The sequence below is a fragment of the Amphiprion ocellaris genome, chromosome 11, assembly GCF_022539595.1.
Source record: "Amphiprion ocellaris isolate individual 3 ecotype Okinawa chromosome 11, ASM2253959v1, whole genome shotgun sequence".
NCBI classification, from domain to species: Eukaryota; Metazoa; Chordata; class Actinopteri; family Pomacentridae; genus Amphiprion; species Amphiprion ocellaris.
In genome coordinates, this window is record NC_072776.1 from 15,662,737 (window position 1) to 15,681,009 (window position 18,273).

At 36.8% G+C, this 18,273-nt stretch overlaps 1 protein-coding gene across 3 annotated transcripts in view; it reads left to right on the plus strand.

Moving 5' to 3' along the window:
• thsd7ba (thrombospondin, type I, domain containing 7Ba) overlaps positions 1-18,273 on the plus strand; it is a 202,403-nt gene that overhangs the window by 131,703 nt on the left and 52,427 nt on the right. For all 3 annotated transcript variants that reach the window (XM_035950501.2, XM_055015530.1, XM_055015531.1), the window contains one exon: positions 9,538-9,729. In XM_035950501.2, the coding sequence (XP_035806394.2) occupies positions 9,538-9,729 (192 nt within the window). The remainder of the gene's footprint in view (positions 1-9,537; positions 9,730-18,273) is intronic.

Consider the following 18,273-nt stretch of genomic DNA (forward strand, 5'->3'; position numbering starts at 1 on the left):
ATTGTTGACTTTTTTGATTTCAAATGTCAGGAGTTCATCATTTTATCCTGTTAGACATTTTTGTGAAATTGAGGCATAATTTGTGCATGCGTTGTTGAATTATGGTTTTGTTTTGGAAGGTCACAATGTCCTTCAACAACCAACATCTGGCAGTTAACTGTTGAGTAGAAGTTGATATTTCTGCTGGTTTATGTTTCTGGAATTTCCCCAGAACTGCACTTTGCACCATATATGAGACCCTTAGCTGTTTGGTTACGTATAGGCACCAAGACTATGTGGGTCATTTTTGGAAAATAGCACAGTTTGAGTTAAAATGCAACCCCTTTATCATGTGTTTGAGGCTTCTCCTCCAGTTTCTTGGGTAACAAAGTGCACCACATCTAATATATGACTAGTTGGCTGAAAAGGAGTGACAGTACTCCTTTTTTTCCTTTAAAATGTAATTGACAATGCAGTTTTGTTGTAGAAGAAAAACAAGATTCTTTAGGAGACACAGTCTAGCAAATAGACTCAATTTACTCTGTAAATGACTTGTCCAGTGTTCACTTTTGAGAAAAAAAGAGAAAAAAAATCAAAAGTGTTTTTTCATAAGTTTCATCATGGTGTCCCCTCAGGTTTGGATTAATTTGACAGAATGTCCATATATGTTGCTGACTCTGATACAGCCCATCAATTCTCCCATAAATATATCTACATTATCACAGACAGGGTAGACGGTCATGCTGAGACAAAAAGCAGCCTGAGTCACAGACACTGAACATCTCACATTAGCTTTTCTGCCCTTCATCTAACTTATAAATGTGAACATACTGTTGTCCTACACTTTTGCTTGTTGAATGAGCCAGCAAACACACATTCACTGGGGGAAATTGCATCCTTTCATAATGACAAACTATTACCACTTCATTCAAAAAAAAACACACTGATCTATTTTTTTGGAAAAAAGTCTGTTTCAGCACATTATGTTTATATTTATGTTTTATAGAATAGAATAGAATAGAATAGAATAGAATAGAATAGAACAGAATTATGTTATTTTTTGAAATCACTTGTCATGTTTTTAATTAATATATATCATTGTCTCCAACTGAGGGTAAGATGAAAAGGCAGTACCTTGGCGTCCCAAAATCGATGGATTTTGGAGTAATGACACAAAATACCTAGCAATAATGCAAGCAACTTTTTTTATTATTATTTGTAATACTCTACAATGTTGGGGATGAATGGCTCAAAATAATGTGGTATGTCCCACGATACCCAATGCTTCACATCACAAGAAACAGCCAAAAACACTTAATGGTTTTGAAGATCTTGTGCAAATAATTTGCTCTTTTGAAATTCAGGAGCATGTGATTACAATTCCTCATTTATCATGCTGTGTGAGTGTGTTAATGCGTAGTGTGTTTTCTGAATGGTGCTAATTCCTGTGTTGCATCCTTCATGAAGGTCTCTGCTCCTCTCAGCGGAGTAGTAAAAACAACTGCCGTTGGCCCAAGTCATTAAAAAGCCAGAGTGTTAATTGAATCATTTTGCACTCGTTTATAGGCAAGCTAACGCCCTAATAAATCCCAGAAATTATCTGTTCTATCTAATTTACTTCCATGAATCCAGTGAAATTTTTAGCAGCTCGCTCTGCTGTCTGGAGAACTTTCCAGCATTTCTGCCCTTGCCGTTTCTTACTTTTACATGGCAGTATAATTATGACTGACATTTCTCAAGTGAGTTTTTATAACTTTTTCGACAAGGGTGGGAGAAGTGTTTGTACTGTTCCCAGGTTAAGAGCAAGCCTCATTGACCTTTAGAGCTTCATATTTGAATATGATTAGAAAATGGCAACGTTAAATACCTGTGACATTTCAAAACCCAAAGTATGAGAGTGGCATTTGCAATTGCTAGAAACAGAATTTAAATGTAGATTTAAAACAACAAAGACTTTAGAGTCTACTTTCAATTTTCAATTCAATGAAAAGGACACATAAATGTCAGATTGGGGCATAATTAGGACACAATAATTGGGAATGGGGCCATAGTAGGGGCATAGAAACAATGGCATATCAAAGATTTAAGGAGAGAAAGTTAACATGAAGCTTCAGCACTTAGTTTATTCAAGAACATTTAAAGATGCTGCATTTCTCTCTATATGGATACTTAACTTTAAGTATAGTACAATCTAATTAATGCAGTGCTGGCAGTAGTTCTATGTGAATATTCAGCATTATTTCTTTTAATTGTGTCAGTGTATTTACTGTTGCACACTACATATATAGTTTTTGTGTATTACGCATTTAAAACATATACAGTTTACACATATGGGGAGAAACCACACCACTGGTCAAAGACTTTTTGAATATTATTGACTCTCTCAATCTCACTTAGTTCGCAACTAATGCATGAAAAGGGACACACACTGGATTAGTAATTAGTAGTATTTGTAAATTTTGCAGCATATGTATATTGGATCGTCTACTTCTTTTATTCCCTGCTACAGTCCATTGTTCAGGTGTAAAAACTTATGCTCCTTCATGCAGCAAACCCTTTAACTCCATACTCTACTGGGATGGACGAGCAAATTGCATCATTAGTATGTCAGTATTATCCTATTTCAGTGCAAACTATTGTCTGGCTGTCACTTGTTTTTTACAAAACAAAATCAAAATAAAATAGATAAATAAATACACATTTGATTTATAGGTTCTTGAGAAGATCTCAAATATGCAAAATATTTGTAATGTATTTCTGTCTTTATGTAATTGTGTAAGCTATAGATTATTTGTGTATCTATAGATGACCACTCTTCCAAGCACTGTGAGGTTACATGTGGAGTACCACAAGGATAAGTTTTAGGACTGTTACTCTTCTGATTAGCATAGCTGCCTGTGTTATCAGGAGGTACGACATCTCTTTGTCTATGCTGATGATTTCATCTGGATGTGGCATCATGACACTGAGCCAACGGATTCACTTCTCTGTTGTATTTTAGATATAAAATCCTGGCATCCACAGAATTTGTTACAGCTGGCAGGGTAAAACAGAACTATTGATCATTGTTTCAGACTGAACCCAAGCTAAGAAGAAAGAAATCTAGGAGTGACTTTTGACTCTAATTTTATTTTCACAGGCTTATGTGCAGAGTGTCACAAAAAAATAAGCATTTCATCATTTGAAAAACACCTCAAAAGTGAGGCCATTTCTTTCTGAGCAACAGAGAGAAACTGATGCACATTTTTCTAACAAGCAGACTGGACTATTATAACACTCTCCTTTCAGGTCTACCAAAGAATACAATAAGTCAGCTACAGTTAATTCGAAATTCTGCCGTGTGAGTGCTGACTTAGACCAGAAGAAGAGCGTGCATTATGCTTGGTTACCTGTTAGTTTTCTTATTGATTTGAAAATTCTTGCATTAGTTCTTAAGGCGTTGCATGACCTTGCACCAGACTACCTCTCAGAAATGCTGTTGGTGTGTGAACCAGGAGACTTTGTGAGATCCTTGAGTTCTTCTCCTTTTGCTCTTCCATAAAACACAACAAAAACATTTGGTGATGCTATTTTCAACCGTTAAGCACTAAGCCTTCCAAATGAATTGAATAGAGCTGAAAATACTGATAGTTGGAAACAAATCGAAAAAAAATACATACATATGTTACAGTATAACTTTTTAGTGTTTTCGTATTCATACTTATTTGAACTTCTGCGATCATTATTAATAATCTTACTATATTTATTTTTTGTAATATTTTATGATTTCATTTTTGTTATTTTTATTGATGACATCATCATCATTTTCTCTTTTAATGTCTAAATTTCCCTTTAAATATTTAGTCTTATGCATCAGTGCTGATGTGCATCAGTCTGAATCTATTTGAACTCTTAAGATTTGTCAGTCATTTGCAAAGCATTTTAAAAACCGTTTGATTTGTTTGAAAAGTGCTATTTAAATCAGATTTGACTGATTGAAATACAGTATATCAACAAATGTTTTTAAAATGATAATGTTTTTATTTGATAGCATGCTCATAACAAACAATAAATCTTGTGAGGATAGTGTAAATTCCATGGTGACGAATCTTAAATCCACAGTTACTGATAATATTTGTATTATTAGATGTGATTAGTACTGACTTTAAAGTTAATAACATAGTTTTTTCGGGACTGTGTAATTAAAATGCTTTTAGGTATATTTTACTCTTATGTGGTGTATAGTCATTATTGTTAAGCTATAAGGTACCTTACAGCACAGTTTCTGTCAGGTCACATCTATATAGTAGTAAGACTTCCACAGCTCATGGAACATCTTGCAGAAACAACCACCATCCACACAGCTTTAATTTCAATTGTTTGTGGCAGTGAAATAAACCTTCTGAGTAATAGATGAATCACTAGGAAGGCACAGAGTCTTGCTGTGCAAACAGACTTGCTTATTCAGCATACTGTACAGTTGCTTATCAATTAGGAGACAGGAATGGCAACCCATCAGGATGTAAGGAAGAGAATGGTCTTTTATTAGCACTAATCTGTTGCAGCTTGTTAATAAACCATTATCTAATAAAAATGATTATCAGCACAGCATGTAGTAAACATGTAAAAAAAATCATCATTGTCTTGTAAAGTATATTAGTATTATGAAATTGTTATGAAACAATTGTAATGATAATAAATTAGGAAATACATCTAAGAAAAATAAGGAAATGTCACATGGTTGAAAGTGTGACTGTTATGAGCTTCTCTCTGTGATATGTAAACTGCACAAATACTCGGCACCCACCCAGGTGAAGCGAGTAACACTGATAACTAGCTTTTATCAGTAACTGGTACTTGTCAAGGGGTGGAATATATTAGGCAGCAGGTGAACAGTTATTTCTTCAAGGTGATGTGATGAAAGGCTAGAAAAAAATGTTCAAGGACCCAAGGGAGTGTTTTCTTTTACATCATGTGAATGGCCAGGTGTATGTGAGTTTGTGTGGATGCACTATGGGAAGAAGGCAAGCCGACAGAGTGAGATACTCTAGGCAATGTCCTGCTGGTAAACCTTGGGACCTTGAACCATTCATGTGGATGCTACTTGGAATTTTGATGCATACAACCTTCCTGTACATTGCTGCAGACCACATACCCATGTACAATATACACTGGTTGTGGTGGTCTTCCAGGACAATTAAGTTCCCTGCCACACTGCAAAAATTGTTCCTCAAACCATTCCAGAACATGACAGTTCCCTCGATATCAATCCTATTGAGTTTCTGTGGAATGTGCTGGAAAAACAAGTCAGATCCATAGAAGCCCACGGGTCTTCAATGATCTGCTGCTAACATCATAGTGCCTGATACCACGGGATAAATTCAGAGGTCTTGCCGAGTTAATGCCTCAGTGGGTCAGAGTTGTTTTGACAGCACAGAGGGGACCTACACTATATTCGGCAGCTGGTTGTAATGTGGTTTATAGGCTTAACATTATGTTGTGGTCCTACAGAGTAGCACTGTGCTTTAGGGTGTAATTATGCCTTTGTAACTTCTGGCAATAAACAGCCAATGAAAGTGTTTCTTGTCTGACTGCTCTGACGTTTGCTGTGGAAATAAACACGGGCAGATTTCAGAAGTTACTCGAAACTCAGCAGTTGTATGATTTAAGTTTTACACTGCCTCTATTTGCACTGGTTAGGGAACATCTGCCCCTCATCTATTTTTTCCTTTGACTTGTACTCATTCTTCATCCAATTATCCTTGAATGACAGCATTTCCATATTTGCTTTTGTGGTAAATGCATTAAACCCTAAACTTTGCATTGTGTGCAGGGTACTGACTCTAACCATAAGACTGACTGTACAGTTTCAAGTCCAATTAAACATTGATATTACAGGCTAAACCATCACTAACTGAGAGGTAATGCCAGACACACTGTCATGGTAGAATCCACTTTTATTAAGTAGCACTGTTGGTGTCAGTTGTCCGTTTTCGTTGTAAACTGAAAGTTTTAGCCAAAAAACTGCACTGCTGTGGAAAATCAGCAGTTGGTAGTGATAACACAATGTTAGCCGTTAAGAATAGTTCAAAGATCAACCAGGGATTTTCTGCTCGGTCAAAATCCAGGCTAGGGCCGGTACTGTAAGGTTAGAATAACATCCAAGGTTAGCAACAAACATTCAATTGGGCTTGAGGTTTACTAAGCCAATATGCCCTTGGCTTGAGTAAATGCTTCCTTCAATCTCAGTGTGTGTTTGGCCCCATGTCAGATGCGAGGCTGCATGTTGAATGAATGCTAATGTCTAACCAAGTGTAGAATGAGGTAAAGGCTGTGGTACATCTGCTGGCCTGATGCACCTGTTAGAGCTCACAGATAAGAGGCATTACTAAATGACAAGATTTGAGTAGATGAATTCTAAACTTGTTTAACAGGTTCTCTAAAGAGAACCTGAAATTGTGGGAAACCTGTGCAAATTTGTAACTGATAACTTGGAGAGAGTGATGAGCTAATGCACTTCCCACTAACTACAACACACTGTGTCTAAATTCAGCCAAATTGTGTCTCATAACCAGCTGGATGTGTTATATTCCTCCCAGAGTTGAACTGGAAGTGTTGCGAGAAATTATTCAACAGAAAATGAGTCATGCTGATGATCTTTTGCTGCAGGAAAGATGGGACTTGATGGCTATGATGAATCCAGTTCACATTACTGTTCACAATACATTATATTGAGGAACATTATACAGACAGTATGACTGAATTAACATAAAGAATATATGTGATGGTAGGTGGGTGGATAAGGTGTTCTGTGCATTATAAACTTGGCATTAAAAGTATTTATTGAAAATGTAACATTTTCTGGGTTGTCAGCTATTAAGGAAAAGAAAACCTGATTATGGTTTTTAAACAATGTCATTACACCTACAAGTCTACAATATTAACTTGGAAGATTTTTAAAACCTGGAGTGTGACAAGCTCTTCAAAGCTTGTCCTTTCAAATGGCCCCGAAATATGTTCACCTCTCTAAGTGACTGTATAATCAAAGATGATTCCCGTCATTGGTGGACATGCTGTGACAAAAATGTTACCTTTTGTGAGAGAAGATGATGTGAAAGGCCACACAAATGCCCTTAGACAACCAAAGACTGATATAATTTTTAAAAAAATGGATGATCCCCAGTTCAAAATCTGAATGTCAGTACTTCAGTGCAGCTCTCGGCTAATAAAAGCCACTGGGAATGACAGAATGGGGTTTTCACTGGTGGGGGAGGCTGGGTAAGAGACAAGACCACTCAAAGTAAATGGACAGAAATACATGCCAACAGAGGATACAATTATTCCCACAGTGATGATAATTGGACTCATATTATAGCAGCTGTTAATGATTAGTTGTTTTTCTAACACTTTGTTAAAAGGAGAATAGGATTCGCCTCTAAAGGTTCTTCATAAAATCATCACTCTTGAAATAAAAGATCCTTTTGTAAAGCTATGATTTTGACTGTTACATAAATGTACCTCAATACCAGCTATCATCTCCCTGCACTGCAGGTGTAGAAGCCTTGTATGTAAATGACCACCCCACACATTCTCAGCAGACATGTAGAAACCACACAATTTTTGTCAGAGGGCAAAATTTAAAAGTCAAATAGAAATCAATACAATAGATTAAAGGCATGTTTGTAGATCAGTGAATCCTCACAGACAGGCGAGGCGTTGGGGGAGGAGACGTTTCCTTCACTGGCTACATTTAAGTCCCAGAGCGTTCAGAAGAGAACAATGCAGTTGTGTGTTTGTGCTTCTCTTTTTATACTGTGGTTAAAGAAACTTTAGTCCATTTAACTGTTCCTCTATAATCAGCGACACCAAGTAAAGCTACAAATGTCTCTTATTACACCTCCCTCTCTTGCATTGAGTGTACCACTTCATTATTCTCACTATGCACATCCTACTAAAATGATACAGTCTGTATTACCTTTTTGTCACTGTAATATGTGTGTCTTGTGGAAACCATATCTCACAAATGGTAACAAATGACCTTTTCCCGCCACGTGTTCCCTCTGTAGATTAGATGATTTGATTTTGGAGCACTTTTGTGCATATATTTGCATATTAACAAGGAGTTCTTTGACAGTGTAGAACTAACTAGTTATAAAATATGCATGCTCTAAGACATTTGTGTGAATATTTTCTTTTTGATGCACCATTTACCTCAGCCCTTATTTGCATAGTTGATTGTGGTTAATGTATGGTGTTTATTAAAGCAGGATTATTAAGCAGCACAAATACATCCTGTTTTGTAATATGATTACTTATGATACCAGCTGCTCTCAGTCACCCAACTGACTGTCAAGCATTGATTTCAATTTAATGTCTCAAACCTATTGGGGAAATAAGGTCATATCCTTGAACATGAACACACTTCTGGGTTGTTGGTAAATTTATAATTGTGTACAATATGAAGAATAAAAGTGCATTATTGCAATTTGGGAGACCCTCACTCCTGTTTTCTCGCCCCCCAAAAAATCAATACCAGCTTATATGTAACATGATGGTGGCAGTTTTCCAATTTGCTTATTGTATATAGGTTTCTCGGAAGATAAACATGTAAGCAGCTGATCACTAATAGAAGACTTATAGATGATTGATATATACATAAATAAATGATAACATAAGAGCTTACAATTGATTTCTACTTTGACAAACTCTGTAGTCTTATTTTGAGTTACAACTATGTGTCAGCATCTCATAATTTGTTCTGCTTAAAAGATATTTAGTTACTTCAGATTTCAACAAAAACAGTTGCTAATTAAGCCAAACTTGTGACTTTGGTGATCTTTCAACTTTTGTCAGTCTTAGTTTTCGGATTTATTAAATTCATTCTGAACAGCCTTTCTTATTGTTCCTGCCTTCTGCTCTTGGCCTTTGCTCGAGCCACATGCTGTATCTTTTCTGACAAAGGGAAACTTACATTTAAAGTTTTTTTTTCTTTTTCTATTTGTGCTGTATAAAAGAAAAGTAATTGAGCTGGACTTCATATGAAATTATGCTTGCAGTTAATTGAGTAGGTGTTAAGTAAAAGAAAAGAAAACCTTTGCTGTGTGTGTTTCTAATTATTCTTAACATGTGCAGGCAAATACTGTATTGTAGTTTCAGTACTGGACTGAGATGTGTTCACTCCTTTTGATGAGATCCCAATTTCATTAGATAGCATGCAGATCAATCTGTCAAAACTATTTAACTTTCATGTTGAGCTCATATTTTGAATGTCCTGCTTTTATTCAATAAATCATAGTTATCTAAAGAAGTCAGATAAAGGTGTTGGGCCTGAAGGTTGAATTAGCAATTCGCTTGATCTTAACATGAAAGCTGCACCAGAATATTCTTTGGAACTGACTTGACCGTAAAAAGCCAAACACAAAAGTGTGAATATTAAACTGACTTAAATCAGACACATTAAAGCCCAGATTACAAGGTAGTTTTACAATACCAAGGACTGAAAGATCACTTGGGGCTGAGATCTGCTATTTTTGCCTTGCTTGCACAACTGGAGTGACTATCTTGCCTGTGTGTTTGCAGGAGTCAGTTGCATTGGGGAGAACGGAGAGTCAGCCAATATGACAGAGTGCCTGCGGTGGGCTGGCCCTTTGCCCCCTCAGATCAGAGAGTGCCACGTGGCTTGCAAGGATGACTGCACTCTAACCGCATGGTCCAAGTTCTCTGAATGTGCTGGATGCGGCAGCTCACGGAGTCACAAACGCTCCCTCACAGGTAAAGACTCCACTTTTATTTACAGATTGTGAGACACAGATGTCATCCAGGCAACTATTTCATCTTTGCTGGTGGAACAATTGGGTTGCCCCTATTTGATTAAGTATTCTCACCTTGTTTTTGTTTGCTTTTATGTTGATGTGGCGGGCAGTTATTAAATTAAAGCAGAGAAGATGAAAGCTTTTGTCATGTCTCACTGTAAAGCGTGAGGTTATGGCTATTTCCTGGAGGCAGGATGTCCCAATACAGGCCTGATATGTATTAAACCTGTCAAGGTAACAATTTTTGAACAACACTAATTGCAACATATTTTTTATGTGCTTAAAAGCTTTTGCGCTTTGACATGCCACAATTTAACATCACCTCTTTTCCCCCTCTGGCTCTGTTACTGTAACTTTCTGCTGTCCCTGTAGTGTTATGTCAGGTCTAAATTAGGTCTCTCACAGCTTGTAATCCCTTATTTCAGTGCAGATGGCAAAATCTGAATTACATGCTGTGGTTGCAGACCAGGGTGGATACTATTTGTCTTCATGAATATTTTATCCGATGCTGGAGGGGTTGTAGTAAACATACCCTGTCTTCTTCTATAATGCTTCTAGAATCCAACACATGAAATCAGCCTGAGCTCAGTGGTGGGTTTCTATAGGGAGAGTGTTTTCTCATGTTCACTGGCTCCTAATGGTCATAATAGGTCAGTATTTCAACTCTTTTATGCCAACTTTACCACTTGCTTAAATATCTCTGTCAGGAAAATTGATGTGAAGTGAAGCCAGTGTGGGTTTTACGCTCTAGAATGTGGTTGAGGTAGCTGGCAGCATGCCAAGGATTGTGCTTAGATGTTGTAAAGCCTCCTTGAGCCATAATGCAGTATATTCTTTGTATCTAAACTGAAAGACATTTTAAAGGTCCAAAAGGCTGTTTAACAAAATGCTGTTCAGTTGTAGTGCTCAGCTGTTGGATCTCCAGAGAGGGAAATAAAATGCCTATCAACTCAAGTCAACACGTCAGTAGACCAGCAGACATAAAGGTGGCTACAGGTAGATCCATACAACTATCAAGAACAGTGGCAAATACTGTGCTTGTTAAACATTAGTGGTGGAATTATTTAGATCCTTTACTTAAGTAAAAATACCACAATATAAAAACAATCTGTTTCAAGTAAAAATCCTGCATTTAAAATGGTAATCCAGTGAAGTATAGTTGTGTTATTCCAGCTCAAATCTTCTGAGGCTTTCTTTTCGACTGTCTCTGATTTGCTCAAAATGTTTTTATTATAAACTATAGATTTTTCAAATGGTGTATGTGAATTGCTAGCTTGAAATATCAAATACTTCATGACAACATTTTTCAACAAAGTACCTGTCGATTTTCTTTCAGCATATTTCTTAAATTTTTAAATTTGAGGCTATGTTTGGATGACAATATATCTGGAACTGTTAAAGATACAAGCCTGACTTTTCCTGTCTTTTTTCTCATCATCATATCAGCATCTGCCATATTGAACCAGTAGATCAAATAGTTTCTGATTAGAGCATCTCATCTTTGAGCACATTGATAATGCAGAAGGCAACTAGTGATATTTTCTGAAACAAATGCACTTGCATATTTCAATAATATAAAACAAAACATATGTGTTTTTTTTTAATATAATACTTGATCAGGAAAAAATAAGTTTTTCTGGTTGAACTATCATTACTGAATGAATAGGTATGACAAGTTATACTACATTAACAAAAATTATTGACAGATAGCCTAATCCACGTACAACAAATTTATAACAAATATAACCAAGACGTGATCATTTCTTTAATATTGTAGGCTGGAAACACATATTGAACTGTTACCTTACCTATACTTATTGAATTGAATATTGAATTTATATACTTTTTCTGAGTCCAACTTGTGACATTTTCTGGAAGGCAAGTTTTTTGCCATGTGAACACAAAGCAAGAGAATCAGTTTTGCTCCCATCAAACAGTTTCCACAATGATCACGAGAATAAATTTATCATTTAAGTCTTGTTCACATCAGTACATTATTTTACCATTAAATATATGTCAAGTCATGACATATCCTTATAGAAATATCTCGCTAACTCAACAAATCTATGTATTTAGTCATGGTTTCATTTTGCTGATGTCACTGACCCAATCAGAAAAAAAATGCATATGCATTGATGCAAAATCTGTGTTTGGTAGAAGAAGAGTTCATTTTGATCTAGTTTGTGTAACACCAGCTAATAATTATTTTCATTATAGATTGGCCTTCTGATTATTTTCTTGAAAGGGTCCTGACATGATTATTCATACGTTATACTTCTTTTATTCATGTTAATGTGCAATGTTAATCTTTTATCCCAAATAGAATGCATTTTTATGACAACCTCTGCTATTTTGAATGTGCTATATAAAAATGGTGGCATGCCTTGACTCAACTGTCAGATAATTGTAGGTGAAATATACAGTATTTTCCCCTCAAATATAGTACAGCAAAAGTAGAAAGTATTATACAAAGACAAAGACTTAAGTATAGTGCAGGTACTGTAACGTAATATTTTTTTTGGGTACGGTGTGCTAAAAATAAGAGATGATATAATTATGGTGTAAACTTAAGGTATTGTAACTTTTAATATATACAAGTATATTAAGCATGAAATCTGTCACAAAATAATGAGGGTAAGATGTGGAGCAAAAGTTTGAACGTGTCTGGACATGTTCTCTGTAAAAGATGACCTAATGATAACTTAATGTACATGTCTTCTGTAAAGTGAGATCTAGGGTGAAATATGATAACCTGATGTCATGATCTGACCAGTAGATTGAGAAAAGTATAACGGTGTCAAAACTGTCACTCCTATCATGTGCTTTATAGGCGTGGAAAAATGACCAACGCTCACAGCATAAAAGACGGTGCACAGCTCAGTATCTTCAGTTCTTCTTAGGGTGTTATCACTGCTCAGAATTACTCCTGGATTTTTTTGTTGACAAATAAATCCTGCTGCCCTCTGAATGCTGACTTCTCTTGGTGATTTTTTGAAGATCTGAACATGGTCAAGTAATATACTCTGGCCTTGATTTGTAACTTAGTTTACACTTCATCAGTAATTTAAATTTGTACTAAAGTATAGAACTTGAGTAAAAGTACTTAGCTACATTCCATCACTGATGCTGTAATGACTATAGACCTATTACCAATACATGTAATCATGACTGAAAATTTGGTAAAAAATACTATTCCATAGTTTGAAAGCACATTACAGTGGATACCAGATGCCTGAGTTTTGTATATGTAATTTTTCTGTCATCACGTTTGAAAAATCTCCCTCATACTATACCTCTTATTACTTATAACTACAATGTCTTCACAGACTTGCTGGGCTTCAAAGTACAAAGGCAGAAAATGAGCAGCTGCTGTTTAGTCAGTTTCAGTTTTGCCTGATCTCTTACATACATACAAAATGATATGCACACAACTCCTCTTTAAATGTCTCACTCACACAAAACGGCACGAGCCACTTGAATCAGACACCTCAAAGTGTACTGCTGCTATCAACAGGAGGGTATGTGACACTCCCTGTTAGAGCAGCCCTGCGGACCAGGAGTTAGCACTGCTACTTTCAGTAAGAAGGTTCTGAATGTGAGTCCCATGGGTGGCTGCTGCTTTTCTGTGAGGAATCGGCATGTTCATCCGATGTGAGCTTCCTGAAGGTGCTCCAATCCTCTCAAGACCTGCAGATGAGGTGAACTGATAATTGTAAACTGCCCAAAGGTGTGAATGCATTTGTCAGTATATATGTGTCTGCTTATTGTGTGTTCAGAATACACATCATCAGTGCATCACTACCACCTCCTGCTAAGTGTGTTTGGGTACCAGAGAGGAGTTTAACAGTATCACTTTGCTTATTACTTTCTTGCTGGCTGGTTGTGGATGCATTTAGTGCTCGTGGGTAGCAGCTTTGGAAAATATTGCTTCACTACTTGCTGCTGAAAACATGCTTAGGTAGACTTTGTGTACATCATCCATAACTGATATTGAGCTGTTGATATTCTTACAATAAACAAATTACACCGTGACAGAAAAAGATTGAAGGCGTCTTCCTTGTATCAGCAAAACTCACGTCTTATTTTCAGTAAACACTAGTGGTTCCTGTGTAATTATAGTGTCACTCCTTGTCAAGAGCTCTGAATACGTTAACTCTGTTTTCTCTGAAGAAAAAGGAAAACAGCATACAGAATGAAAGGCTTCTGTTTTGTTTATGATAATTATACTGTTGTCTTAACATTAATAGGGTCAATATTTGTAGATGTGTAAATGATGCACATTTATGCTGCTGGAAATCAAATTAGCACCTTGTCAAAATAAAGTGCAAGCTTGTGTGGGTGAAAGAAATGTTTTGGAAAACGATTCAAGCATAAATGCTTTTCCCAACGCTTTATTGGCAAGTGTTGAGTTGTAGCCACAGCTACACTCTCCAGCAGCATGATGAGTGTTATATGTGAATTCTGTGAATTATTTCCCCCACAGATCAGAGAGCAGAGTTTGTGTATGTGTGTGTGTGTAGGAGTTTAACTGCGGATAAATGGTTTAGCTACACCATCCAGCATTGTTACTGAGCTATTTACAATTGCTCTCCTTTGTCAGAGTAAGCTTTTAAGTAACTCGTGTATCATTTCAGACTGGCCTTTTATAGAAATGCTATAGTTGTAATGGTCAATTTGCTATCTTGAACTGAATTTATTTCATTTTTATTTTATGGTTCACTTTTATCTGCGCTCCTATGTTTTGTCTACTTTATGGGTGTTTTATGATTTCAAAGCAGATTTTTTTTTCTCTCCTCCTAGAGTAAATAATTTTTTGTCTCCAACATGAAGCTAAATTGAGTTCATTTGATTAAATGTATTATTAAGATAAGGATTTATTGCTGATTGAACTGATTGAAATCCACTCTGGAGAAATCCACTCAAACTTGCCTGGAGTATAAGAGGATCAGATCTGTAGGATTTATCATACACCTCTGTCACGGTTCATGGATTTTACTCTTATAATACAGGGAAGGTAGCGAGCTAATAGAACAATAATACTTGACATGTATTGTGAGCTATAGATGAATTTGAGGAATTCAATAACATATACAACAATAAGACGTCTCATAATGCCAGTCAAGCTGTTCAGCAGTATTAGCACAACTTGAAGCGCTTGTTATGTTATAGTGTGGACATTCTCCCTTATCATTGCAAGGACAAATGTTTCTGTAGGTTTGCTTTGGAAAACAGTTTCAAGTCCAAGTTTTACACCCAGTCAAGGTTCCCACTGCATGTAACTATCCATGTCTTAACTTACTGCACTGAAACCTACAAGGTCGTGTTGACTAGTACTCTCACACTGTCAGAAGGCATCACATCTTTGCAATTTTTACTGTAGGATTTAAAAAAAAAAAAAAAACATTCAAATGAATCAGTTCACACTTCCCAGATATGATACCTCAACCAATCAGTAAATATCTCAGAAATAATGTCTCACGAGCCTAATTACGGCACTTGACAACTAAGAATTGCAGGTGAAAAATGAGACCTGATTTGACACCAACAGTTGAACAGCTGTCATGTTTTAGCAGGTTAAATATGGATGTCAGGGAAGTAACCCACCTCGGTACGGTGCATTCATTTAATCAAGTGGAGGAAATAAGGAGGAGCATCAGTCATCTTTTGCTTATTGACATGTTTGCTAAGTCAGTTTAAACGTGGCGTTACCATTCCAGAATAAGCTTACGTTCTGCCACTCACTCCACATTTGCAGATGGTCGTCGGCACATGCCTGGCACTGCTGGATGCAAAGAGGTCGGCACAGTGTTAGTAGAGCTCAACAAATCTTTAAATATGTGTCATTTAGAATAACGTGGTTGATGGAAATGCGTAATGGTGAAACAAGTTGCATATCGCAGACTTAAATGCAGACAGTTTGCGGAGCCTGTGGGTCTGTGTGTTGCTATCGCCAGTAATATGGCTGTCAACGTGAAGTGATGTTGCACTTTTCAATCAACCACCAGCAGTGGCATAGATTGAACAGATTGTTGGTGAATTGCAGTGGGATAGCAGTGAGTTCACATTCTGTGAGGAATGTTTGCAATCAGACCCACTTTAGAAACAGATGGGCTGTTCACTGCCTGGGCTCACAGGAGGCTGAGGACACCCAGGATCCATGAAACAAATAGGAGTGCACAAGTATAGCAGGATAAGCAAAACTGCATTGCAACCCCTTTACCAGCCTCTGTGTGTGTGTGTGTGTGTGTGTGTGTGTGTGTGTGTGTGTGTGTGTGTGTGTGTGTGTGTGTGTGTGTGTGGGTGTGGGTGTGGGTGTGGGTGTGGGTGTGTGTGTGTGTGTGTGTGTGTGTGTGTGTGTGTGTGTGTGTGCTCCCCCCATCTGGCTCAGGTCGACAAATTCTGGTAACTCTTTTATTTTACGCTACACAAGGTGTTTACTATAATTGTGACAATTACATAGTAATTTGCTTACTCTTTGGGGACTCCAATTCCAATTCATTAAAATGTTGACTGGCTCTGTTGTTTTGGTACCAGCAGGACTCATTTTAACCAAACAACTTCAAAATATTCACCTTTGATATAGTTCTTTTTTATTATTATTAACATACAAACAATATGATTCCATCTGCTCTTTATACAGCAGTTGATGTGTAATATTTCCTTTTAAAGCAAAATTAAATACGTTTTGAAAGGGCAAATAACATATTTAACATATTAAATTTGGATCAAATGCAAGATAAATAAATAATTCAATAAAGACAGGGTTTTGTTTTTATAGCCTTACATGGTCTGATATGCCCAGAAGCCCACAGTGGCTAAGGATTACCTTTCTATCTGTCTGTGCTGGTAAACTACATTTAACCATGTCACACACACTTAGAAGTGAAACAAGAAGTACACACATAGTACCTCATCAGAGGGGTGTACAACTAAGTACTTAGTCAACCACTGTTGCACAATGTAAGTCAATTTTCCAGCGTTAGTCGGAACTCCAGCGAAAATGTAAACAATGCCGTTGCGTGTATCATGAAGGGCAAAAAGTTACTGAATGTGCACAATCCAAGGTGACGTACAACGGGCGAATGTTAACAAAGTCGTCTAATAGGGCAACATGACGACGCATTCATCTGCTCTGCTTGCCAACTAGTTCTACGCAACCAGTTCCGAGGTAACAACGAAATGCACTCCTTCAGAACAGGTAACTGATATGCAGTATCAGTTACCATGGTGATCTAACAGATTAAAAGACAGCCACCTTCATGATACTGAACACTTTAGCTCAGACACTTCACTAACTCTCTAATCTTGCTTCGTGGTTCAACCCTTAAGTGGCTGTTTGTTGTTTCATTAAACTATGGCCACTTTGACAAATTTTCAGCTGAAGTTAGTCGTACTTTACAGAGAAAAATATTATAGAAATGTAGTGAGTTTAATGAATTACAGTGTAATTAATACCTGTACATTTGGTGCTCCAGTGTTGTTATATGTAAAATATTAACCAGTTAACCAAAACCAGTGCTCTACATCTGTGCAGCTCTGTATGGTGGTGCTTCATGACTTTACTGTTGCTCCTGTTGGGCCAACCAGTCATATAGCAGATGGGAGAGGACTCATCATTCTATCAGTCAGAGAATGGACCACTGACATGGTGTGAAAGCTAAGGTCATTTTTAATCCAAATCATGATTTTCTTAACCCAAACTACATTGTTTTGGTGGCCAAACCTAATTAATGCTCCCACATAAACTCAAACCCCAGTCTCCTGGCTGAAAGGCCTCAGATGTTTCAGGATGCAAACTTTGTGTTTCTTTCAAGCTGTTTCTTATTGCGTCCTAGTCTTACCTGTTTGGGAAGAGAATGTTCCGCTCAACACAAAAATGAGAGTTCGCAGTTTGTAACGGTGATCTTCTGCTGCTTCCTACTCATTTTTGGAGATTCCAGCTGTCTTAATCAATAACTAAATAAAACAGAAAGGCACAAATGGTAAACCTCATTTCTTCAAATAACATCACAACACCTAGTAGGAAAATTGTTTGTGAAATCCTGTATTAGTGGTTACTGAAGTGCAATTTGAACAAAGTGTAATAATGTTGAATGAAATTTGTTTTAATGCAATTGGGCAGGTGAGGGTAAAAAACTGCGCACATTGTAATTTGTATCAGTTAAATTTTACCATATGAGTTTGAACAAGGGACTCTGACTGACGTGAGACATCCATATTTACTCGCTTTTACAAGGCACTTATGTTCTTTTGCAATTTCAAATATCAAAACTTTGATAAAAATGTTGTTTACCCAGTTGCAATTATGACTTTCTCTCATGATTACTGTAACTCAGATTTGACATCTTACCATTTTCATTTAATAGTATGTTTTCACCTTAATTACGCTTAAACCTGGGCGAGACAAAGTAATTTACTTGAAGAACTCTGACAGTGACTCATGATGATCTCAATTATGTTTGAGATCTATTTTCATCCTGTCGTGAAAATGTCTTTGTGGGAC